The sequence below is a fragment of the Vipera berus genome (genome assembly GCF_964194415.1).
Source record: "Vipera berus genome assembly, chromosome: 2".
NCBI lineage: Eukaryota > Metazoa > Chordata > Lepidosauria > Squamata > Viperidae > Vipera > Vipera berus.
In genome coordinates, this window is record NC_138203.1 from 272,101,388 (window position 1) to 272,127,188 (window position 25,801).

A 25,801-nucleotide genomic window follows, 5' to 3' on the forward strand; every position below is an offset into this window, starting at 1 on the left:
TTGGTTTAAGATACATTTATGGTTGGAGATGATGATTAAAAAACAAATAGAATTTAAACCGGAATTGTTCTTGCTAGGAATGATAGGTCCTAACTATGATAAGGAGAGCGGTTGTTTAATATTACCTGCATTAACAGCAGCGAGAATTATCTATTCTATGCCCAATACTGGAAAAATGAAACTTTTTCCGCCTGAAGATGTATTAATAAAGAAAATACTAGATTGTGCAGAAATGGATAGATTAACTTTAGAGATTAATGGGAAAGAGGACTCAGTTTCCTATAGAACTTGGACTAAATTTTATCGATGGCTAGATAACCGAATTAGAGAGAAAGGAAGGTGATATGTGTTTTTGAATGTATTCTAGTAAGAAAAATATTATGGATTGAAAATTATAATTTACTATATTTATTATTGCTATCAATCATTAACTCTAATACTCTCATTTATATATATATATGTACGCAGACAATATGCTGTTTGCCAGCATTGAATGTTATTGGGGGAAACCCCAATCCCCACCCCTCGCTTTTTCCTTCCCATCCTTATAAAAAACAATAAAACCCTTTTTTAAAAAAAGAAGAAAAGGCAGTCCTGCAGATAACCTGACCCTGTGCCCTTGCAGGCCTTTAAAGGTAATAGCCAGTACCCTTTTTGTTGTTGTAAAGTTTTTATTGATTTTTTCCCCCATACAATTCAATAGTATTTATTCAACAATACAAATTTAATTCCTAATCCTTTATTCTTTTCTCCAGCCACTGATAAACTAATAATAATAATAATAATAATAATAATAATAATAATAATAATAATAATAATAATAATAATAATAATAATAATAAGTTGGAAGGGACCTTGGAGGTCATCTAGTCCAACCCCCTGCTAAGGCAGGAAACCCTATACCCTATAAGTCCCAAGTTTGAAAGTATTCTGTTTCTTCTTTTTCTTTCAACCTCGTAGTAAGTCTGTACATTTCTGCACGTTCCAGTGTTTTTTAAGTTATTTCTTCCTCTGGTGGTATTTCTTCATTTTTCGAATGTTGTGCGAATATGATTCTTGCCACTGTTATGACATGTAAAATCAAGTAAATGCTTTGTTTACCAATCATTTCTGGCGTTATACCTAGTTAAAAAAAAAGTTCAGGTTTAAAATCTACATGCTTTCCCAACATCTTTTCTAGCCAAGTATGTATTTTTTTGTCCAGTACCTCTGCTTTAAAACATGTCCACCACACATGATAATAGGTGCCTGACTTTCCAACATCTATCTGACATAATTTTAAACATTTTTGCTAATCTTGCTGGTGGCAAGTGACATCTGTAAACCATTTATATAGTTTTTCTTTATAACAAGTTGACATTGTCAGTTTATAATGTCTTTCCCACAGGTTTTGCCATTTTTCTAAATCTGTGTTATATCCAAAAAGTTTTCCCCATCTTATCGTTGTTTCTTTAACTTGTTCATTTTCCATTTTCAAATTCAATAAAAAGTTATAAATTAATAGTAACAGCCAGCACCTTGAAGGGCACCTGGGTGGAAACTGAGAGCCAGCCCAACTCATGTAGTGCAGATAGTCCTCGATTTACAACAGTTCATTTAGTGACTATTCAAAGTGACAACCACAGTGGAAAAAAGTGACATGACCATTCACCACCCTGAGTCCTTCGGGAGAAGGGCGGTATACAAATAAAATTATTATTATTATTATTATTATTATTATTATTATTATTATTATTATTATTATTATCATCATCATCATCATCATCATCATCATCATCATCATCATCATCATAGTTACAACTTTGGTAGGATCCCCATCATGGTGTGATCAAAATCCAGATGCTTGGCAACTGATTCATACTTATGACCATTGCTGTGTCCCAAGGCCGTGTGATCCCCTTTTGCGACGTTCTGACAAGCAAAGTTGATGGGGGCAGCCAGGTACATTTAATAGCTGGGTTACTAACTTATCAACTGCAGTGATTCAGTTAACAGCTGTGGCAAGGAAGGTCGTAAACGGTGCAAAACTCACTTAACAAATGTGTCACTTAACAACAGAAATTTTGGGCTCAGTTGTGGTTGTAAGTCGAGGACTACCTGTAGAGATGTTACATGGGGAAACTTAGGGAAAGCCGTCACTGCATGCCATCATCCCATTCCATCTGATCTTTTATTTATTTTGTTTATTAAATTTGTTGGCCACCCATCTTACCGCAGGGTAATTCTGGGTGGCTTGCAATGTTAAAAAGGAAAAAAAAAACTACGCAAAACATGCCCGAAACAGGAATAAAATGCTATAAAAATACAAATGGATCAACCCTAACTAAAAGATGGGGAAGGGAGCATGTAGGATGGGCAGGGAAGGAGGTGGAATCTGTTATCAAATCTTATCAACCACCTCCAGAGTGATCCTCCTCTCCCATTGGAGCTCAAGGCCAACTTCAGGCAAAGTCAGGTCTTTAAGCTCTTTACAGAAGATCAGGAGGGTGGGATCTTCAAGGACAGCCCTAGCTAGAGTTCATTGTAGTACCCCAGACGGGAACTGACCATGAGCAAGGATTCCCGGTCAAGGAAAGGGCAGAATCAGCATAACAGACGAATCTGTGCAAAGTTCCCCACCCCCACCTCCCACCCCAAAAATTCAGATGAATTCTTTTTTTAAAAAAATATCTAACAGGATGGATGGAAGAGATATTTATATAGATGAAGGCTTCTGGTAAAATCTAAGGAAGGCTGATAGCCCCCCCCCAACACACACACACAGAGACAACAGCACAGATAGACATGTACTGTGGTCACGGATTAGATGTTCTTTGTGGAGCAGTATTGCTTAAAACCCGATGTCTAACTCCAGCGCGTCACGTGACGTATCGTAACGTGGGGTTTTTTTGCCTTTGGGGAGCCGGGGTGGGCGTGGCCTGCGCGTGACGCATCCGGGCCACGGGCCGCCAGTTTTGACACCCCCGGCTTGAAATGAATACTGGGAGTCCTCAGCTTACGGCCACAATTGAGCCCAAAATTTCTGTTGCTGCTAAGTGAGACAGTTCTTAATTGAGTTTTGCCCCACTTTATGACCTATGGTTCATAACTCAAGGACGACCTGTACATAATATGGAAGCCTTTGTGTGACAGTGTCGCTGCCTGCACGTCACTCTGTGTAAAGAGAATGTGGGAAAGACCTAGGGAGGCTGGGCCAAGGGATGTTGCCAAGGGAACGGTCAGATAACAGACAGCATAGCCTGCCGTTGGATAATGGGTGGGGCAAGAGACTCAGAAGAGACCCTCCCTAGTTTTCCAGACTGTAAAGCAGGGACAGAGATATACTTTCAGACTTGCAAGATTCTATCTATCATGTCGCCTTACAATAAAGAAGAATTAGCCCCTCTGTAATTTCTGTCTAATTTAGCCTCTGAGACCGACATTTGATGTCACCATAATTTGCTGCAAACAATCCCACCTGGTGACTTATTTTGTACTAAATAATAATAATAATAATAATAATAATGATGATGATGATGATGATGATGATGATGATGATGATGATGATACTGCTAAGCTTGTAAGCCGCCCTGAGTCTTCGGAGAAGGGCGGGATATAAATGGAATTAAAATAAAATAAATAAATAAAAATAATAATAATAAAGTTGGAAGGGACCTTGGAGGTCATCTAGTCTAACCCCCTGCTCAGTAGGCAACCTCGGCTCTTTTATGACTCATGGACTTCAAAGCATGGGAGTTGAAGTCCATGAGTCATAAAAGAGCCGAGGTTGCCTACCCTTGCCCTATACCATGTCATATAAACGGCTGTCCAGTCTCTTCTTAAAAACTTCCAGTGTTGGAGCGTTCACCTCTTCTGGAGGCAGGTTGTCCCACTGGTTAATTGTTCTAACTGTCAGGAAGTTTCTCCTTAGTTCTAGGTTGCTTCTCTCCTTGATTAGTTTCCATCCGTTGCTTCTTGTCCTACTTTCAGGTGATTTGGAGAATAGCTTGACTCCCTCTTCTTTGTGGCACCCCTTGAGATATTGGGACACTGCTATCATGTCCCCCCTCCTCCTTCTCTTCATTAAACTAGACATATTTATGTCTTTTCAACTTTTAAAGAATTAACTTAATATCCACTTCCTTGGGGAAATTTAAAGAGGGACTTCATATATATATATGTGTGTGTGTGTGTGTGTATGTATGTATGTATGTATGTAGATCTTTGGTCATTCGGGTTTTTTCCCCATGTAGAATTGGAGGTATCAGGGCAACGTTTCGACGAAATCTCATCCGTCATCCTCAGGCTGGTGACTTCAGCTTCGTTCTTCTGGGAGAAGTGTGTGATAGTGGCTGTTTTTTCTTCTTTTTAAACTGCCAGAGGGGGTGTGTTCTGTGAGTTGTTGAGCCACTATCACACACTTCTCCCAGAAGAACAAAGCTGAAGTCACCAGCCTGAGGATGACGGATGAGATTTCGTCGAAACGTTGCCCTGATGACCCTCTTTAAATTTCCAAGGAAGTGGATATATATAAATTTATATATATAAATTTGAGTCCCTGGCATTCACTGCCAAGGACAGCTAAAATGCCCAGCTGAAAAAGACCCCTTCCACACTATTATATTACTCTACTAAAGTTGCATTTTTAAATCAACAGTCATTAGGGATGAAGCCCAATTTTGTGGCACATAATGGTTAAATTGTGTTGTTACTGGCTGAACTAATTATGTCAATTATAGGATACTTGATTTTTTAAAAAATAAAATAATAGTATCCAGGCATACAGAGTTACATCAGAATGGGTGAAGAGAAATAATCATTGCATCAGAGTTGAGTTGAGTTGATTTGCAGTTGTGGGATAAAAAATTGGCTACAGATGTAAATTCAGGCCGAAGATTGAATTTAACATTTAGATGCTGGTAGCTGAAACAAAGAGAGTTGCTGCTATTGTAATAATTACTATTAATTTACATTGATTTTAACTTTTCAGTCCCATCAACTGTTGAACATCTGGGTGAGGGCTGAGTTTGGGGAACTGCTTTTATATGTGTATGTAATCTTTTTAGGGCTTTTTTTTTTTAAAAAAAATGTTTTTAATGGTTTATTCTGTTTGGAGGCTTCTTCTAAATCGGCAGATACTTCCCATGTCACAATGAGAAGTATCCAGGCCTGTGTTTTCAGTAGCCACACTTAGGACCATAGTGGCCAACAGATTGAATGGGTAGAAAAATCAGACTTTTCTAGGGAAGAAAAAGTTAATGGCCCTACAGGTAGTCCTTGCCTTACGACCACAGTTGAGCCCCAGAATTCTGTTGCTAAGTGAGACAGTTCTTAGGTGAATTTTGCCCTACTTTACGACTTTCCTTGCCACAGTTTTTTAAGTGAATCACTGCAGTTGTTCAAGTTAGTAACACGGTTGTTGAGTGAATCTGGCTTGCCCATTGAGTTTGCTTGTCAGAAGGTTGCAAAAGGTGATCATATGACCCCGGGACGCTGCAACCGTCATAAATACGAGGCAGTTGTCAAGCATCTGAATTTTGAGGACGTGACAATGGGGGTGCTGCAAATGGGTCATAACGGTGAAAAATGATCATAAGTCACTTTTTCAGGGCCGTTGTAACTTTGAACGGTCACTAAACGAATGACTGTACGTCGAGGACTTACCTGTACATAATTGATTGGCTGGAGATGCAAGCTAAGGCTTAGTGGCCAGAGGTGGTGAATCTTTGGAATGGAGCATAGATTGCTATGTCTGGAGAAAATGCCACGTTCTTGCCGTCGTAGCTTTTGACTCACCAGCCCCACCTCTTCCTTTCCACTCCTCGACCCGCAAAGGCCTGCAATGAGTTCACAACCCACGTGATGAATTTGCTTCGAGAGCAAAGCCGCACACGCCCGGTGTCACCTAAGGAGATTGAGCGCATGGTCAGCATCATCCATCGGAAGTTCAGCTCTATCCAGATGCAGCTGAAGCAGAGCACGTGTGAAGCGGTCATGATCCTGCGTTCCCGCTTCCTGGATGCCAGGTGGTTATTTTACTTCAGAGGAACTATGGTCCTTTTATGACTTCTGGACTTCAACTCCCAGAATTCTTGAGCCTTATGATGTCAGGTTTCCGAGGTATGGGCTTTTCAAGTGACTCTGAGGCATTGTTTACCTTAAAAGTCCTTTCTCAGCCTAATACACCGGCAAATGCTTGCTCGAAGGGAGCTGGAATCCGAAATCTCCACCCCCTTGCACAATATAGTAAAACACAATTCTCCACCTTTCTAATTTTGTCATTAATCATATTCTCCAATTAATCTAAAGAATCAGTTTCCCTTCCGTTAGAAGACCCGCCAAAGTTAGAGATGGCCTTGAAAAGTGCAATCCTACTCATCCCCCCTCCTAACCTTAAACTAAAACAATACACAAGTCTAATGTATGAAATAGCTACTTCTTCATCTCTTGTCAAGCAATAACAATTCGATATTAGCAGCGTTGACCTATGACTTGTGGGCTTCAACTCCCAGAATTCCTGAGCCAGTCCACAAGTCATAAGGCTCAGGAATTCTGGAAGTTGAAGTCCACAAGTCATAAAAGGATCGTAATTGCCCACCCTTGTTTTACTGCTGCAAATTTGGAGCTGGCCATGCCAGCCAAAACAAATGGTGGGGTCACAAAGTCTTTCCTCTCCCCAATAGTTTAATGCAGCATTCTTCAACTTCAGTAACTTCTAAGAGGTATAGGCAGTCGTCAACTTAATAAGGGTAGAATTCTTTATTGGCCAAGTGTGACCGGACACACAAGAAATTTGTCTCCGGTACATAAGCTGTCAGTGTGCACACAAGCAACAAGTGATAAATCATGATCATAATGATAAAATGCAATCCTCATAAATCATAAGATACAACACTCAGTGAGAGTCCTAGGATACTAAATACGCCGTTCAACATAAATCATACTAGGGTATTAAATAAAAACAATATAAATCATAAGACACAAGCAACAAAGTTACAGTCATAAGAAGATAACGAAATAGGTAATAGGAAAGATGAGAAGGATAATAGTAATACAGCCCTACTAGGTAGTTTGATATTGTTGTGGGAATTAGTTGTTTAGCAGAGTGATGGCATGGGGGGAAAATTGACCTTATGTCTAGTTGTTTTGGCATGCGATGCCCTGTAATGTCGTCTTGAGGGGAGAAGTTGAAACAGTATTTCTAGGACGTAAATACTTTCTCACCCGTCTTTCTGGCTCACCACAGCCTGTCCACCATGGTCATCAGTTGTGATGGTCATAAAACCTTGTTTTTTGTGACAGTCATTAAGCAAACACTACAGTTATAAAGTGGACACTCTGGTTGTTAAGCAAACACCAAGGTTGTTAAGCAAATAATGATTGGCTTTGCCAAAAACCAGAAATAAATGCTGCAGGGTTGGGGGGGGGGGGTTTGGCAAAACTATTGTAAAATGCAGCCACAGGACGCTGGGGAAAAAAAAGCTGCACCTGGTTGGCAAATGCCCAGTTTGGTCACATGACCATATGGGATGCTCAATGATTGGAACATTGAACGGTCACTAAGCAACTGGCTGTAAGTCAAGGACTCCCAGAATTCCTCAGCCAGCAATAAAAGGGCTTGGATCCTGTGTTATCCAGCGGCAGTGAACATCTGGGCTACAGCTGTTGATAGGCAGTGAGTCTCTGAGCCTCAGAGCCACCAAGCTGAGGTCGAACCCACATCTTTTGTATGTGTGTAATGTATATCACAGCCAAAATACTCAAATAGCTAAGTAACAGGTGTGATCAAAAGCTTTAACGTAAGATCAAACAGTTTGACAGATAAAATAAATGGATAGATATTACACAATTCATTTAAAAGTTTATTAGTAAAGTATTTGGCTTATAGCCATAGTTTAAAATGTGCCTCTAATTTTTTGGGATTTTTATATGGGAGTAAAAGTTTAAATGTATTCAGAAATAACTCTTCCTTGCCTCCATCTTAAAAAAAATCTATAGAAACCATAATGCATTAAGAACTGATCACAGGTCAGTATCATTACAAGAGCACCATTGTGGAGAGATAGGAGATCTTTTGAAATCTTACCATATAGCATCTTTGATGGCAACACATTTAATCTGGCTTTAGAAAAAGCTACTCCACCCCAAATAGCATAATTTATTACTATTACATACACAATAATGTGAAATCACAGCTGCTAGTTGTTTAGCTGGCGTTGACCTTCATACACATTTGAGTTCTTCAACCTAGGATGTTGTAATGTATTGGTGTAGTATAAGAGTGGATCCAAGATGTGTGGCCTTTTGCAATTGGAAGGGAAAGGTAATTAGTCCCTGTGGATTTTATTCCGCTAATCATTGCCAACTATAAGGGGCTGTGCTCATCTCTGTTTCAAAGTCATGAGCCAGCGCTGTCCAAAGACGTTTCCATGGTCGTGGCCAGCATGACGGCGCAGAGCGCTGTTAGCTTCCCATGGAAGTGGTACCTGTTTATCTACTCACATTTGCATGCTTTCGAACTGCAAGCTTGGTAGGAGCTAGGGCAGTGATGGTGAACCTTTTAGAGACCGAGTGCCCAAACTGCAACCCAAAACCCACTTATTTATCGCTGGGTGCCAGGTGGGCGTAACCTACTGGGTGGGTGTGGCCAAGGTGGGTGTGGTCACCTCAATGTCGCTCGTGGGGAGGGACACCTGTGGGGGGGGAGCTGGTTGAAGAGGGACAGTTGCCACCTCCGAGGCATGGTGCAGGTGCCCACAGGGAGGGCTCTGAATGCCGCCTCTGGCACCCGTGCCATAGGTTCGCCACCACTGAGCTAGGGCGAGGACGGGAACTCATCCCATTGCTTGATGCTTGGGTCTTGAACCCGGACTGTCGGCTTTCCAGCCAACAAGCCCAGCATCTTAACTGCTAAGCCAGAGTTCCCCAACCTTTCAGGGTTGGTGGCCTGGAGGAGGGAAGAAGGGGATGGTTTTGTGGGAGGGTTACACGCATGTGCGGGCACGAACACCCGTTGGTTGTGCGAGTGGGGCATGAGCACTCGGTGACCAATAGGCTGTGGCCTGGTTGGGGACCCCTGTGCTAAGCCATCAAGCTGCCCCCTTTTGCAGTTGACAGATGGAAATTTTGTTTGATGCCCAGATTTCCTAAGTGCTGTCTAAGGTTTTTTGGTCTGGCACCCAGTGTGCCACACTGCCCAGTTTAATGCCATAATTTTTCTAGTTTCGATTTTCATATCTTAATTTTTTGCAATCCCCAATTCTTTTGTCTTCCCTTTTTACTATGCCTAGTATTGCCACGTTAATTATCCACACTTCTTTTCAACCACAGTTACCTCTGGTGTGTTATGAGCCAAGATTTTATCACTCTACATGTGGAAATTCCACAATATTTTGCCCTGCTCATTTTCGAGTACATGTTTCCACCAGTTGTTGATTAATGGTACATGATAATGTCTAGAGATGTTCCAGTGAGTCATTTTGGCAACCATGTATGTATGTGTGTGTATAGATATAGATATAGATATAGATATAGGGACGCGGTGGCTCAGTGGGTTAGGATGCTGAGCTTGTTGATCAGATGGTCGGCAGTTTGGCGGGTCGAATCCCGAGTGCCGCATAAAAGAGTGAGTGCCTGTTACTCGTCCCAGCTTCTGCCAACCTAGCAGTTCGAAAGCACGTAAAAATGCAAGTAGAAAAATAGGGACCACTATGGTGAGAAGGTAACAGCGTTCCGTGCACCTTTGGCGTCTAGTCATGCCGGCCACATGACCACGGAGACGTCCTCGGACAAGCGCTGGCTCTTCGGCTTTGAAACAGAGATGAGCACCGGCCCCTAGAGTTGGAAACGACTAGCACGCATGTGCGGGGAAACCTTTACCTTTACTTATAGATAGATATAGATATAGATATAGATATAGATATAGATGATATAGATATTGTTGGCAAAATCCAAATTTGGCACAAAAAGATAGTTGCTTGCGACTGCTGCCTATGGACGGCCCTAGTTTGGGGACTGATACAGGCAAAAGAAGAAAAAAGACCCATATTTGGGTGAACATAGGATGTTCAAAAAAAACACTTAAGAGACACACATGCACACACACACACACACACACACACACACACAAACATATATATATATATATATATATATACATACCTATACCTGTGAAAATCTATGAAAACATACATACATGTGTGTGTGTGTGTGTTTTCTGAGGTTTTCACGGATGTTTGTATGTAGATCTTTGGTCATTCGGGTTTTTTCCCACATAAAATTGGAGGTATCAAGGTGATTATATATATAATCACAGACCGTTTAGCGGAAAAAAGTGTGTTGAGAGTTAACAAGGTTGATACGTGACACGTTGTGTTGCTTAATGACAGCAGTTGTGGTTCCAGTTGCCATCGTAATCCAAGGACAGCCTGTATTTGAACAGATTGTTTTTACCCTCTGCAACCAACTAGTACGTTACCAGGAGGGTTGCTCTATGTACTTTTTATTTATACCTATAAATCCCTACCCTTCCCGCTCGTTTTTTTGTTTTTTTGTTTTAATTTTCCCCTTCTTAATCCCATACGGGTTTCTCTCTTCGACAGACATTGATACCTGAATGGCAGTTCATTTTGTTCTAATTGTCAACCTCTCTCCCCACCCCCACCTTCATCCCACGCAACGGGCAGGCGGAAGCGACGCAATTTCAGCAAACAAGCCACCGAGGTCCTGAATGAATATTTCTACTCGCACCTGAGCAACCCGTATCCCAGCGAGGAGGCCAAGGAGGAGCTTGCCAAGAAATGCGGCATCACCGTCTCGCAGGTACCAGGATGTATGCGGGGGGCAGGTCTGAAGCTGATCCGAGCAGGCTGCAAGACTGTCTGCAAGAGACGGTAGGATCACTTCGGGAAAGAAGGTCGGCCGGGGGAAAGGGTCCAGGTTTGGCTGACCTATCGATCCATAATTCCCTTCCTTCCTCACCCCTCTTTCCCCCTTCTTCCCCTCCCGCTTCCTGTCCCTCCCGTGTTGACCTCTGCCCTCTCCCTCCCTCCCTCCCTCCCTCCCTTCCAGGTCTCAAACTGGTTCGGGAACAAGCGCATCCGCTATAAGAAGAACATCGGCAAGTTCCAAGAGGAAGCCAATATTTACGCCGTGAAAACGGCGGTCAGCGCCGCACAGAGCGGGGGCGACTCTCCCAACACCCCCTCCTCCGCGGGTAACTCCCCTCCTCCCCAAAACTCCGCTACACCCCATGTTGGTGCAGGAGTCCTTGCCGGGATTGGAGAAGCATGGAACTGCCCCCCCTCCAATAAACCGTGGAGCTCCTCGGGAGAATCTCCATTTCCCAGCTCTTCCGTCCCGCTCCAAACAAGCCGTCATCCCTGCTGAATGCAGACACAGATGCTTCCTTCCTTTCTTCCTCCTCCCCAGCCCCCCAGGCCAGTGTAATGGGTCTGCGGGAATGACCTTGGGGGAGACAGGAGGAAGAGCCACAGACTAGACACCAGTCAGTTTAGAAGCAGCTGAGTCCACAGCAGGAACGCGGGTGTGGAAAACGTCTGAGAAAGGTCCCTGCCTGGTTCCTTGGGTGGGAAAGGGGAAGGGGAAGAGATGTGCCTTCAGATGTGCAAGATTTATTCATCCATTCGTGTGCTTGCTTATTTATTTATAACATTTGTTGGCTGCCCATCTAACTACAGGGTAAGTTTGGAGTTCCGTTACGGTGACAGGGATTCTTTTACTATAGCCTTACATAAAAAGATAGAGCTAGTACTCCCATCTGCGCTTGGGGCTCGTGGCCTACACCTCCAGTTTACTTAACCTGTTAGTAGCCTTAATCTTTTCTTTGCTCGAAAGAGCTGCGTTCTCCACCCGTTTCACTCCGTTGCTCTTTTTTTCTCCCATCTTTCCTCAAATTTTCTCACAGGCTCCGGGGGCTCCTTCAATCTGTCCAGTTCGGGGGATATGTTCATGGGCCTTCAGGGGCTAAATGGAGACTCCTATTCTACATCACAGGTTAGTTCCCTCCTTGGCACTTGGAGCAGCCACAGAGCATCTCCCAGGCACTCTTGAAGGGATAGAAAGTCTCTCCTCTTTACTGTTACTGAGTGCAGAGAAGAGCAACAAAGAGGATCAGGGGACTGGAGGCTAAAACATATGAGGAACGGTTGCTGGAATTGGGAATGTCTAGTTCCGACACGTCAAACCCGCGACGTCACATGACGTCGCACAACGTATCGGAGCTTTTTCTCCATTGCCGGCAATGGGGTGGGTGCGGTTTTGGGATGATGCGTCCAGCCCGCAGGATGGCAGTTTGACACCCCTGGTCTAGTTTAATGAAGAGAAGGACGAGGGGGGGGGGACATGATAGCAGTGTTCCAATATCTCAGGGGCTGCCACAAAGAAGAGGTGGTCAACCTATTCTACAAAGCACCTGAAGGCAGGACAAAAAGCAACGGATGGAAACTAACCAAGGACAGAACCAACCTAGAACTAAGGAGAAACTTCCTGACAGTTAGAACAATTAACCAGTGGAAAAACCTGCCTCCAGAGGTGGTGAATGCTCCAACACTGGAGGTTTTTAAGAAGAGACTGGCCAGCCATTTGTCTGAAATGGTATAGGGTTTCCTGCCTGAGCAGGGGGTTGGACTAGATGACCTCTGAGGTCCCACCACCATCATCATCATCATCATCATCATCATCATTATTATTATTATTATTATTATTATTATTATTATTATTATTATTATTATTATTATTATTATTATTATTATTATTATTATTATTATTATTACCACTACTACTACTTTGGCACAATGGCGTTTGGCCATTTGAGAAGCTTGTGATCCTGATAATGATTATTTATTTATTTTATTTATTTTAATTCCATTTATATCCCGCCCTTCTCCGAAGACTCAGGGTGGCTTACAAGCTTAGCAGTAGCCTTCATTCTATTTATATGCCTGCTTATTAGGGCTTTCACACACCCCCAAGCGGCATTATTACAAAGTCAGCTTAATTCCCCCCAACAATCTGAGTCCTCATTTTACCTACCTGGGAAGGATGGAAGGCTGAGTCAACCTTGAGCCTGGTGGGACTCGAACCTGCACTAATTGCAGGCAGCTGGTGTTACTTAAGGAGGCATTAGCCCACTGCTCCACCAAGGCTACAGGGCTACAGGTGAGAATAGGAAAGAGAAAAAAACATCCTTGAGGAACCAGTTGCTGATCCCTTAAGAAAACAGTCACCCACAAGGTTTTGAGGAGCTTAATTTACAGGATCTTTTATATTTCTAGTTCTTTTTTAAAACTCTTTCTAAAAATCTTGATGTGATTGCACAATAAGGGATGAAAAAAGAAGGTACCCAACGTGGCACTTTTTCTTCTGACAGGCAATAATCGCTGAGGGAGATGGGTGGTTGAGAAATGTGAAATAGACATAAAAAAATAGCTTTGTTTATTGCCTTTGTTTATTGTTTATTTCATTACTGCCTTCTCAGATGCAGTTCAGAAAAGTTGGACCAAAATCCTTTTGTTCCTCATTATCAGAGCAAATAACTGCATTGATTCAGTGTAATGGGACTTTTAGTCAAACCCATTTGAGAACATAAGCCCTTCCAGGTTGGGGTGTGTGTGTGTGTGTGTGGTGTGTGTGTGTGTGTGTGTGTGAGAGAGAGAGAGAGAGAGAATATTTCAGTAACTAAGATGTGTGGACTTTTAACTCCCAGAAACCTGGGAGTTCACACATCTTAACGTTAAGGTTGAGAAACACTACTTTGGGTGATTGCTAATAAACGTTCCAGTGGAAATTTCACATCACATCGTACAGTGCCCTTATCCCACAGCAAACCTGTGTAATTGACTGATGTAATCTTAAAAAATTAACTGTGAAAAAGTTAGCTTCTTCACAAAGAAATCCTGTTTAGCAAAAAGTCCTTTTCCAGGTTAATTTAAAATCTTTACCTGCCCTGTCTTTTCAAGTTGGATTATATTTACCTGAAACAAACATAAAGAATGGGTAAGACCACCCCACTCATAGCTTGTGTATTTTTGAGTATTTACAACACACTTTTTTAGTCTATGTTATTTATGTGGTTTGTTACTGTGAGTCACTGAGGTTTTTTTTATGATGGTGGCAGGATAATCATAATAATTTATTAAACTTGTAGGCTGCCTGATTTCCAACCATTCTGGGTGGTTAACAATTAAATAAATTAAAATTGGTAAAAATTTGGCAAGCCCAACAGACCAGGTGGAATGAAGCCAGGGGTCCCATTGTTCCTTGCCAAAGGCCTGGGTGAAGTAGTAGTAGTAGTAGTAGTAGTAGTAGTAGTAGTAATAATAAGATGATGATGATGATGATGATGATGATGATGATGATGATGGAAGGGATCTTGGAGGTCATCTAGTCCAACCCCCTGCTCAGGCAGGAATCCCTATAACATTTCAGACAAATGGCTGTCCAGTCTCTTCTTAAAAACTTCCAGTGTCAGAGCATTCACCGCTTCTGGAGGCAGGTTGTTCCATTGGCTAATTGTTTTAATTGTCAGGAAATTTCTCGTTAGTTCTAGGTTGCTTCTCTCCTTGATTAGTTTCCATCTGTTGCTTCTTGTCCTGCTTTCAGGTGCTTTGGAGAACAGCTTGACTCCCTCTTCTTTGTGGCAGCCCCTGAGATATTGGAACACTGCTATCATGTCACCCCTTCATTAGACTAGACACACCCAATTCCCGCAACCGTTCCTTATATGTCAAATGTTCACTATATTTTTGAACAACAGCAGGATGGGGGACATTTGGATCTCTGGGGACGCTCATTCCAGAGGATATAAATTAGATAGCAAATGAATATTGTACATAAATAAATAGCAACTGAGCCACAAATCAAAGCCAATATAAAAATAAAACAATATAACAATGCACACAGCCAAGACTTGAGTTTAAAAAGCACATATCCTCCCAAGAGAATGGGCTCACCAATATGTGGGAGAAAAGCCAGGTTTTTACAGCTCTGTGAAAAGATAAAAAGAGTGCAATGTTAAGTATCTTGGCTGTGGGAACTGGAGAGGAAGTTTAAATTACTGTTTCCGTCACATCACTTTTTTTTCCCCTTTCTGAAGTACGTTTGCATCAAAAAGGAGAACGGGAAATCTATGGGAAAATGTGTATTGTGCATAGAATTGATAGTGAATATTTCTCAGTCAATATTTCTCAGTCAACCTTCAACCTTCCAAGCATGTATTCTTTCTACCTTTTGTGTGTTTTTCTTTCACTCCTAGGTGGAGTCGATGCGTCACTCCATGGGGCCTGGTGGCTATGGGGACAGTATGGCTGCCAGCCAGATGTACAGCCCACGAGAAATGAGGGTGAGTTTAGATCCAGCGGCCTCGGATGTGCTTGTGTAATCAGATGAAAACAGGAAAAGATCTCAGTTAAATACAGGTAGCCCTTGACTTATGACAGTTCACTTAGTGACTCAAGATAGCAGTTGTCTGACACGTTTTCAGCTGATTCTGTACCAAGCAGGGGGCTGGCCTGGGTGACTGGGTTCCTGGCTCAATAGTAGCAAGTGTGAGAGGGATCTCACAGTCCTAGTGGACAATCACTTAGACATGAGCCAGCCGTGTGCTGCAGCTGCCAAAAAAGCCAACACACTGCTAGGCTGCATTAACAGGGATAGAATCAAGACCACGTGAAGTGCTAATACCACTTTACAAAGCCTTAGTAAGACCACACTTGGAATGCTGCATCCAGTTTTGGTCACCACGATGTAAAAAAGATGTTGAGACTCTAGAAAGAGTACAGAGAAGAGCAACAAAAATAATTAGGGGACTGGAGGCTAAAACGTATAAGGAACGGTTGCTGGAATTGGGTATGTCTAGTTTAATGAAGAGAAGGGTGAGGGGTGACATGGTAGCAGTCTTCCAATATCTCGGGTTGCCACAAGGGAGTCAAGCTATTCTCCAAAGGACCTGAAGGCAGGACAAGAAGTCATGGATGGAAACTAACCAAGGAGAGAAGCAATCTAGAACTAAGGAGGAATTTATTGACAGTTAGAACAATTAACCAGTGGAACGACCTGCCTCCAGAAGCTGTGAATGCTCCAACAATGGAAGTTTTTAAGAAGAGATTGGACAGCCATTTGTCTGGCATGGTACTATAGGGTTTCCTGCCTGAGCAGGGGGTTGGACTAGATGACCTGCAAGGTCCCTTCCAACTTTATTAATAATAATAATAAATAATAATAATAATAATAAACCTTTATTGTCAAAGTACAACATGTGTACATTGAGATTAGCTGAGCCTCTCCCCGTGCTCCCTCCCCCCAACACACAGTGACAACAAACCCTCCATCCTACCACACCATGTGAACCAACTACACCACACACCGGCCTCCCAAGTCAATTCTGCATAAGTTCACAGAGATTATATCCCATTCAAAAGCCTAACAGCCCACGGATAAAAGCTGTTTTTCAGCCTGTTGGTACGGCTAGCTATACTCCTATATCTCCTACCCGATGGTAGGAGAGTAAAGAGATACCATCCAGGGTGTGAGTCATCCCTGAGAATCTTCCTCACTCTTCCAAGGCAACGAGCCCTGGCGATGTCATCCAGTAGTGTCAGGGGACAGCCCACAATGTCTTGTGCTGTGCTCACTACCCTCTGTAATACTTTCCTGTCCGCGGCTGTCAGACCAGCATACCAAACCACAATACCATACGAGAGGACGCTCTCTATAGTAGACCGGTAAAAGAGGGTCATTAGCCGTTGTTCTACCCTGTTCTTCCGCAAGACCCTAAGAAAGTGAAGCCTCTGTTGGGCCTTTCTAGCCACCTGGGTTGTGTTAACTTTCCAGGTCAGATCTTCACAGAGGTAGACTCCCAGAAATTTAAAGGAGGAAACTCTCTCCACACAGTCCTCCCCGATGTAAAGTGGGGCAGGTTCCTCCTTTTTTCTCCGGAAGTCTAACACCATCTCTTCCTTTGCTTTAACCAAATGGGAGTCGAGGACTAATCTTTCCTAAGGGATCGGATTGGGGCAAGTCCGGCATTAAGCCAGCTCTGAAATCCACGCTCGCTGGATACAAAAATAAGGGGTAGGCTTGCCCCCCCCCAGCCCATCCCTCGCCCCTGTGACTAGTCCGCTTCATTGTAAAGACATGCCAAGCACCTGAATCCTGATCGCACGGCCGTGGGGATGCTGCAGTGGTGATTAAAGTGTGAAAAATGGACGCTAAACGAATGGTTGTAAGAACTACCTGTGTCAAGAGTTGCTCAAAAATGTATCGGCAGCATTTGCCGTGCGTCGTTATTTTGCTGTCCACAATTTGTTATGGATGCCGCTAGTTCTGTAACAATCCGGGAACAGCTTTACGATACCTGGTTTTCCATGTAAGTGTCTGTTAAACACACAGCACAATCAAAGTAACACACTGTGGTGCGCTGTGTACATGAAGAGTGACATACAGGTAGTCCTGTATATCCACAATATAGCCCAAAATTTATGCTGCTAAGTGAGAAATTTGTTGAGGGAGCTTTGCCCCATTTTATGACTTTTCTTGCTACATTTCTTAAGTGAATCACTGCAGTTACTAAATCAGTAGCACGGTTGTTAAGTGAATCTGTCTTCCCCATTGACTTTGCTTGTCAGAAGGTGGCAAAGGGGGAAATCCCACGATCCTGGCACCCTGCAACCGCCATAACTGTGAGTCAGTTGTCAAGCATCCGAATGTAGGTCACATGACCACAGGGATGCTGCCACGGTCATAAGTGTGAAAAATGGTCAAAAGGTCACTTTTTCCAGTGCTGTTGTAACTCCCAACGGTCATTAAGTGAACTGTTGTAAGTTGAGGACTACCTAGATATACACAGTTGAGTGTTTTCTGTCCTTTGTTAACTATTGTCTTGGATGACAAACAAAAGGAACTGTATACAGTTCAGAAGAGGAACAGATGTGTGAAATGGTATTCCAGTGTTCTCAGACAGTTGCTCTTAAGCTACATAACAATTTTGGGCACGTTAGAAGGATGACTGATTATTTTTGTAGGAGACAAAATGGATCTGAAGTGGACTCAGGATTTTAAGAAAGCAGAGGGATGGTTCATTATCGGGAATTTTCAAAAGGGCGGGAACTGAAAACTGATCTAGCTAGTCCCCGGCTTACGACCACAATTGGTCGTACGTCAGGCAGCCGTTAAGTGAGTTTTGCCTCATTTTGCGACCATTCTTGACACAGATGTTAAGTGAACCACTTCTGTTAAGTTAGTGACACGGTTGTTAAGCACACCTGTCCTCCACACTGACTTTGCTTGTCAGAAAGTCGCAAAAGGGTATCACTGTGACCCCGGGACACTGCAGCCGTCATAAATAGGAGTCAGTCGCCAAGCGTCCAAATTTTGAATACGTGACCATAGGGATGCTGCAACTGTCATAAGTGTAATAAATGGTCATAAGTCATTTTTTCCCCAGTCCTGTTGTATAACTCGGGTCACTAAACAAAAGTTGCGTGTACTACCTGTAGACGCAATCTAGAACTAAGGAGAAACTTCCTCACAGTTAGAACAATTAACCAGTGGAAGAACCTGCCTCCAGAAGCAGTGAATGCTCCAACACTGTTTTTAAGGAGAGACTGGACAGCCATTTGTCTGAAATGGTATAGGGTTTCCTGCCTGGGCAGCGGGTTGGACTAGATGACCTCCAAGGTCCCTTCCAACTTTACTACTACTACTACTACTACTTACTACTTTAGAGCAAGGCTGTTCAACCAGTGGTACGCGTACCACCTGTGGTACATGGGCACCTGGCAGGTGGTACGTGACCATCCTAGAAAAGTTGTAGCAGGGGAGGGGAATGAGCTGAACCGGTGGCAGCACTGCACAAGCCTGAGCGATAGACGGTTGGAGCTGCAGGGCTGTCAGGGCTCAGTGGAAGCGCCAGGATCAGCGCCAGACTCTAGCTGGAGTTCGGCGCTGATCCTGGCACTTCTGCTGAGCCCAGAAGAAGCGCCGATCAGCTGGAATGTTGCAGCATCTCCAAGGTCTTGTGGTTTACATTCAGATGCTTGGCAACTGATTCATATTTATGATAGTCACAGTGTCCCAGGGTCATGTGAAGTGATCAAAACCTGCTGCAAACACCCAGCAGATGGGGGGAATAAAAACCAAACACCCCCCCACCCCAGCCCCGCTGCCAATCCTCAACAGAAATGCTCACAACAATGAAAACCTCGGACAGGAGGAAGAGCGCCGCCGGGCGGGCAGGCAGGTGTCTTGCTCGGCTGTGGCTTGGGGGGCATTTTTTTCAGTGCCATTGTAACTTTGAACAGTCACTAAGCGAACTGTTGTAAGTTGAGGACTACCTGTACTTCATCACTTTTTTCCTTTTTTTCTCATCAAGTTTTGGACACCTTGCTAGGCGACTGGTGGGACTCGGATGTTGCCATATCCTAAAAGTGGCACAATGGGTTGAAAGGTTGAAAAGCCCTGGATTAGAGAAGGGAAATTTACCGTCCTCGTTTGTTTTTATTTTCATTAGGCCAACGGCGGCTGGCAGGAAGCAGCCACTCCTTCTTCTGTCACCTCCCCAACAGAAGGTCCCGGCAGCGTCCACTCTGACACCTCCAACTGATCGTGCTGCGCTGGCCGTCCCCCCTCCCTTTTCACGTTCGTCCTGATGCCAGAGAAGAGAAAAACGCCAGCGGTGAATAGGCCGGGCAGAGACAAGACTCCTTTCACGGCCTTAAGAGTCACCGCATCACCGTGCCGGGGAAGGGTGGGGAGGGGGATCCGGTGACGCAGCGATCCTTGGGGCAGACGGCTTGAGATGCACCCACTGGGTAAGAAGATGGCCGTCCTTCTGTGATCCTGCATGACACCTTTGGTAACCAAGACGTGACTCTTTAAGCATCCTGGAGGGGACCCAGCCTGGTGACATTATTGGGAGGTGGGTGGGAATGGGTTGGGAGGGGCTGTCCCAAGTGGCTTGTCGATTTGCAGGGGTCAAAGGACAAGCTACTGAGGTACCTGCAACCAAGTGTCCTCATCTGATGGATCGGTCTCATAGGTTATACCCGCACCGAAGGATCACTCCGATGGCAGCGTGGATGGAATTTCTTGTAAGAGAACAAGCAGAGACAGCTTAGGTTGGCATCTCTCCATGACGGGATGATTCCAAAGGGACAGGCGGGTGGCTTCCTGTCGCGTGTAACCAGACGAAAACCATTGGCGATCCGGATCCTGTCCTAGACCCAAGAAGGCACTTCCTTCCTATACTGTGATCAAGGACAGTAGCTTCTCCTGTGGGATATTTCGGGGGAGGTGGGGGGGGAGAGAAAAAAACGTCAAGAAGTGCTCTTGTGCTCCTGTCTTGCAAGCGGATTGCGTGTGGCTTCGTAAGGCTAACCTCCTTGGACCGAACCGCTCGACCTGCCTTTCCGTACGAGACTGAAGATCTAAGTTGGGAGTTCATCTGTATCAGAAAGCAGACGTTTCTCAGGAAGGCCTCCTGAAAGACAAAGGTGTGGGAAGCCACGGTGCCGATGAGGTTAGAGATAAGACTTAACCTTTGTCCAAAGGTAGCGGTAGAATTCCATTATTAGAGCAGCGGGACTTCAACCTTTACACTTGGCAGTCCGGGGGTGGGGAGAAGGGAACTGGCCCACCACTTGTTGGGCAAGGTGAGTTCCAGCCACCTGCTCGCACAGTCCGTTTCTGAACAGGCCACGCCCCTGGCGGGACGTGGAGCTTTGGGCTAGACCAGTTTAGGAAGGAGAACTAGTATTGAGCAAAAGGTTAGGCAGGACTGGATGTTCTAGAACAGGGTTTTTTCAAACTGTTGAGTGGAACCCTAAGATGCTATGAGAAATCGATAGGGTTCCATAAAGCGGGGGCGGGGTGGGGTGGAGGAAAGAATTAACAGCAAAATTAACAGTTGGAAGGGACCTTGGCGGTCTTCTAGTCCCACCCCGCCCCCCTGTTCAAGCAGGAGACCATTTCAGACAAATGGTTGCCCATTCTCTTCTTAAAAACTTCCAGTGTTGGAGCATTCACCAGTTCTGAAGGGAAGCTGTTCCACTGGTTTAATTGTCCTGACTGGTCAGGAAGTTTCTCCTTAGGTCTAGGTTGCTTCTCTCCTTGGTTAGTTTCCATCGGTGGCTTCTTGTCCTGCCTTCGGGCGCTTTGGAGAATAGCTTGACCCCACTTCTCTTGGTGGCAGCCCTTCAGGTATTGGAACACTGCTATCCTGTCACTCCTAATCTTTTAAACTATCTTTTCTTTGCTACTTTTCTCTTTCTTCAGGGAATCTTATGTCCCACTGATTCTTACACATCCATATTCTTCTTGCGATTTATTTTTGTTTTCCCTTTTTTAAATATTTTCTGACGTTTGGACTTCGGTTGTGTTCCACGTGCCTGCTCCGTGACCAGAGTAGAGTTTTTCTGCTTGACCAAACAAAACTTGATCAGCTAGATTTCCTCAACTATATACATTTTCACTAGAGCGGTCGTGCAAATCAAAGCTTGTGCCAGATAGCTAGCAGGACTTTTTACATTTCTTTTTCAAAAGGAAAGAACACGAGAGAACGTACAAAAGAAAGCAGCTGATGATTGGGCACGGTGATGTCAATTGCTGTTCGTTCGATCGGAGTGTCCTTAAGAGCCACTGTTAATAACAGTGGTTGTGCTTATTGCCAAGATTTTTTTCCCCACAATATTATTTTTCCAGTAATATTGAAATAAAAACGACGGATGGGTTCTTCCAAGCAGGATTGTACTGACTAAGAGAAGATGTCTTTTTGTCCTCCCTTTAAAGCGGGCATGTCAAACACAAGGCCCGGGGGCCGGATCTGGCCTGCGAAGTGGTTTCATGTGGCCTGCGAAGCCATCCTGGAAACAGTGAGGGAACGGCCCCCACTGCCTTGGCCCTGGCCCAGAGACCCTCCTCCTGCCAGAGACCCTCAGATCTGTCCCACTCCTGCCCAGGCCCCCATAGGCACCCTTGATGCGAATGATGTAGAGCTGGCCATGCCCACCCAGCAGGCCATACGTACTCTAGCCACACCCACCCAGTAGGCCACGCCCACCCAGCCCCCTGAGGGCAACCGCAATGCTGATGCGGCCCTCAATGAAATTGAGTTTGACACCCCTGCTTTAAAGTATCACAGAAATCATCTTGCATTGCGGGGGAAAAAAATCCATTAATTTATTTTGAAGGGAGAATTTTTGGGATGTCGAGCGGAAGTGGAGGAAAGATCTCATCCCTCCCTACTAGTTTTTCACCAACTTTACACCAAAAGAATGGGACATTTATGTAAGTTAAAGCTTCAAATTCACTTTGGGAATCTTGGTGTTCCTCATAATTATTACCCGGGTGTGAAAACCAGTGAAGATGGATTTAATCTTTTCAGGTAGTCCTCAGCTTATGACTACAATTGAGGCCACAGTTTTTGTTGCTAAGTGAGACATTTGTTAAGTGAGTTTTGCCCCATTTTACAACTTTTCTTGCCACAGTTAAGTGAATCCCCGCAGTTGTTCGGTTAGTAACATGGTTGTTAAGTGAACCTTCCCCATTGACTTTGCTTGTAACAGAAGGTCGCAAAAGGGGATCTCATGACCTTGAGACATTACACTGGTCATAAATATGAATCGGTTATCAAGCATCCCAATTTTAATCACATGACTGGGGATGCTGCTACGGTCATAAGTGCGAAAACAGTCATAAGTCACTTTTTCCAGTGCCATTGTAACTTCGGTCACTAAATGAGTGTTCTTTAAGTCGAGGATTACCTGTATTGGAAAATTACCATTACCAAATGGGAGTTCTGTCGGCTCCACATTTTGATGGTTAAAAAAAAAATCACACTTTTCCCAATAACATTGGAATAAAAGCAGTGGAAGGGCTTCCAAGCAGGATTGTGTCGTGTTGGACTCATCAGGTAGCTGGATCTGACCTTTGCAGAAAATTATGGTCACAAGGCGAAGCCCCTGAATCAGATACCCAATTAGTTCCGAGGATGGATAAGAATGCAGACAGGGCAGGAAGCTTTGAGCACTCAAACAAATTCTGTTTGCTCTTGGCCTCCCAAAGAAGCATTTTGGACAGGAGGAGAAAAAAAAGGATCTGAACAACCCAGAAGAATGGTTAGTTCTCGACTTACGACCCCTGTAGAGCTCAAAACATTTCCGTTGCTAATCAAGGGAGTTGGGAGTTCTGCCCCATTTTACGATCTTTTTGCCACAATTGTTAAGCTAGTCTCCACAGTTGTTAACTGAATCATGTAGTCCAGGGGTCCCCAACCCCCTGATCTGTGGACCAGTACCAGGTCATGGTATGCCAGCAACCTGGCTGCACAAACAAGCCAAGCCCCATCCGCGGGATGCAGGCAGGACACAAGACCACGCCCCCTTCGGTCCGCAGAAAAACTTCTCTCCCCGGAACCGGTCCCTCGTGCCCAAAAGGTTGGGGACTCCTGATGTAGTTATTTAGCAAGTCTGGCTTCCCCCGTTGACTTTGCTTGTTGGAAGCCAGCTGGGAAAGTTACAAACGGTGATTGCATGATCCCCCGGGACAATGCAACTGTGACAAATATACGCCAGTTGCCAAACGGCCGAATTTTGATTGCGCGACCCGCAATGGGGCTGCGGCGACAGTTGTAGGCGTGAAAACCGGTCATATGTCGCTTTTTTCAGGGCCATTGTAACTCTGAATGGTCACCAACATGAATGGTGGTAAGCTGAGGACTTCAGACCTTTTTCTTGTCTTCTTCCCTTTTTCTGAGTGTCGCCACGAAGGAAGGGTGTAAATTCTTCCAGAGGAACAAATATTTGAAAGTCTGCTGCTTCCCACTCTGTTGGCCTACAGCTCCCATCATGCCCCATGGCTCATAGTGAGAGTGAGCGATGGGAGCTGTAGTCCTACATATTTAAAGAGAGGGCCAAGTTTGGCAAATACTAAAATATATTTCCATCTCGGCACAAGGCTTCGTTCGGAGGGGTATTTCCTTTTTACCAGGGTGGAGAAGAAACGAGTGATTGTGTAAATAGTTTGGTACACAAAGTGAATGATCGGTGAGCTAGGTGGAAAAAGCCCAGCAACCACTACAAACTAGATCGAAACGCACAAGAGCAGGTGTGGGGAGGTGTACAGTGGAAGACTTTGTAGGAGGTTAGTTGTTAAAATGGTGGGAAAGGAAGTAAGTAGAAAGGATGAGAGGGTAAACCCTTGAAAAATATCAGAAAGGAAACGAAATTAAAAAAAAATGAGGGCAGGAAGATTCATGTTAGATAAGTAAAGTTTGACATGTTACCTTGGGAAAGGGAGAAGCAAGTAACCCAATAGTCCAAATGTGTTTAAGAGAATGTTTCTCAACCGTAGCCACTTTAAGAGATGCGGACTTCAACTCCCAGAATTCCCCAGCCAGCATTGCTGGCTGGGGAATTCTGGGAGTTGAAGTCCGCATCTCTCAAAGTGGCTACGGTTGAGAAAGATTGAGAGTATAGAAAAAGCTGGATGGGGAGGGAGGAGGGGAAAAAAAACTTACTAGGGCAGCTTCTCACAACTGATCAGAAGAACCTGTCGGGCAGGAGAAGAAGCCAAAACAAGATTCAGCAAGAAGACGGTTGATTGGCAGTTGGTTGGAAAAGAAAGGCATGGACCAGCGGAGGAAAGATCTGCCCCTGCCAGCAAAGAGACACCGAGGAAGGGTGATTTTGACTTATTTCACAAAGAAGACCCCCCCCCCCCCGCACACACAACTTTTCAGCGGTGGAAGACAAGGGATCCACAGAGACATCCAACCTGCCCCCACTCAGGCTGGGGAGGGTTCCGTGCTAGTCAGTCCAATAGCTTTATTACCTCATGGCAAGAGAAACCAATAGAGACTTGGGACAGAGAACGTCTGAACCTGCTACCTCTATGTACCCTATTGGGGGGGGGCTGCTGTGAGACGCCCCTCCCCATCTGAACTCTTTCCCCTTGACTGTAAGAGGGTGGGGGTGGGGACTCGTTACCTGACTGGCCGTGTGACTTGTTCTGAGTTCTGCTCTAGATTTCCTTTGCTTTTATGATCATTATTATTTTTCTTCTATAAAAATGAAGACACATTTTGCCCTGGGATTCTTTTGGAGGGGGAACGGTGGGGGGAGGGGGAGAGAAACGGGGTGGGGGGGAGGAGGAAAGAGTCTCTTGTATTGCTCTTTGTATACAGATAGTCCTCAACGGCCACAATTGAACCCGTTTCCGTTGCAAGGCAGTTAAGTGAGTTGTGCTCATTTTACGACCTTTTGTTGCCACCGTTGTTAAGCGAAACACCGCAGTTGTTAAGCGAGTCACGTGGTGGTTAAGCAAAATCTGGCCTCTCCCCCCCCCCCTTTGATTTTGCTTGTCAGAAGACAGCTGAAAAGGTTACAAAATGGTGATCACCTGACACCCCCCCCCAGGACACTGCAACTGACATAATTACATGCCAGTTGCCGAGCATCCGAATTTTGATCATGTGACCATAGGGATGCTGCCATGGCCATTAAGTGTGAAAAAGGTCATAAGTCATTTTTCTTCCGGTGTCATTGTAACGCTCACTAAACAAATGGCTATAAGTTGGAAGACTTAGCTGTACTGAAGATTCTAAGTTTGCCAGGCAGGAATTCTGGACTTCAAATCCCAAGGGCCCTAAGGAGTAGGAGCAGGGGCAAAGGATTGTGGGAATTTTGGTTTCAACAAGGATTAAAGTAGCTGGCTGGGGCACTCTGGGAATTGAAGTCCACACATCTTAAAGTTGCCTAGGTTGAGAAACACTGGTCTACACAAAGCCCTTCTCATGTGATTTGGGATC

At 44.4% G+C, this 25,801-nt stretch overlaps 1 protein-coding gene and 1 long non-coding RNA gene across 4 annotated transcripts in view; one reads left to right on the forward strand and one right to left on the reverse strand.

Annotated features, from left to right (window-relative positions):
* PBX2 (PBX homeobox 2) overlaps positions 1–25,074 on the forward strand; it is a 47,784-nt gene extending 22,710 nt beyond the window's left edge. For 2 of the 3 annotated variants that reach the window (XM_081321569.1, XM_081321568.1), the window contains 6 exons: positions 5,815–6,005; positions 10,665–10,800; positions 11,050–11,194; positions 11,906–11,994; positions 15,254–15,340; positions 19,508–25,074. In XM_081321569.1, the coding sequence (XP_081177695.1) occupies positions 5,815–6,005; positions 10,665–10,800; positions 11,050–11,194; positions 11,906–11,994; positions 15,254–15,340; positions 19,508–19,600 (741 nt within the window). In that variant the 3' untranslated portion in view covers positions 19,601–25,074. The remainder of the gene's footprint in view (positions 1–5,814; positions 6,006–10,664; positions 10,801–11,049; positions 11,195–11,905; positions 11,995–15,253; positions 15,341–19,507) is intronic. The other variant, XM_081321570.1, reaches the window with a different exon arrangement.
* Positions 669–20,077, reverse strand: LOC308664365. The gene is made up of 6 exons (XR_014025658.1): positions 19,996–20,077; positions 19,480–19,642; positions 14,952–14,985; positions 10,729–10,859; positions 5,776–5,884; positions 669–1,122 (listed from the first exon to the last, which is right to left on the reverse strand). It is a non-coding gene; the product is annotated as an uncharacterized lncRNA (long non-coding RNA).
* Positions 25,075–25,801: the final 727 nt, after the last annotated feature.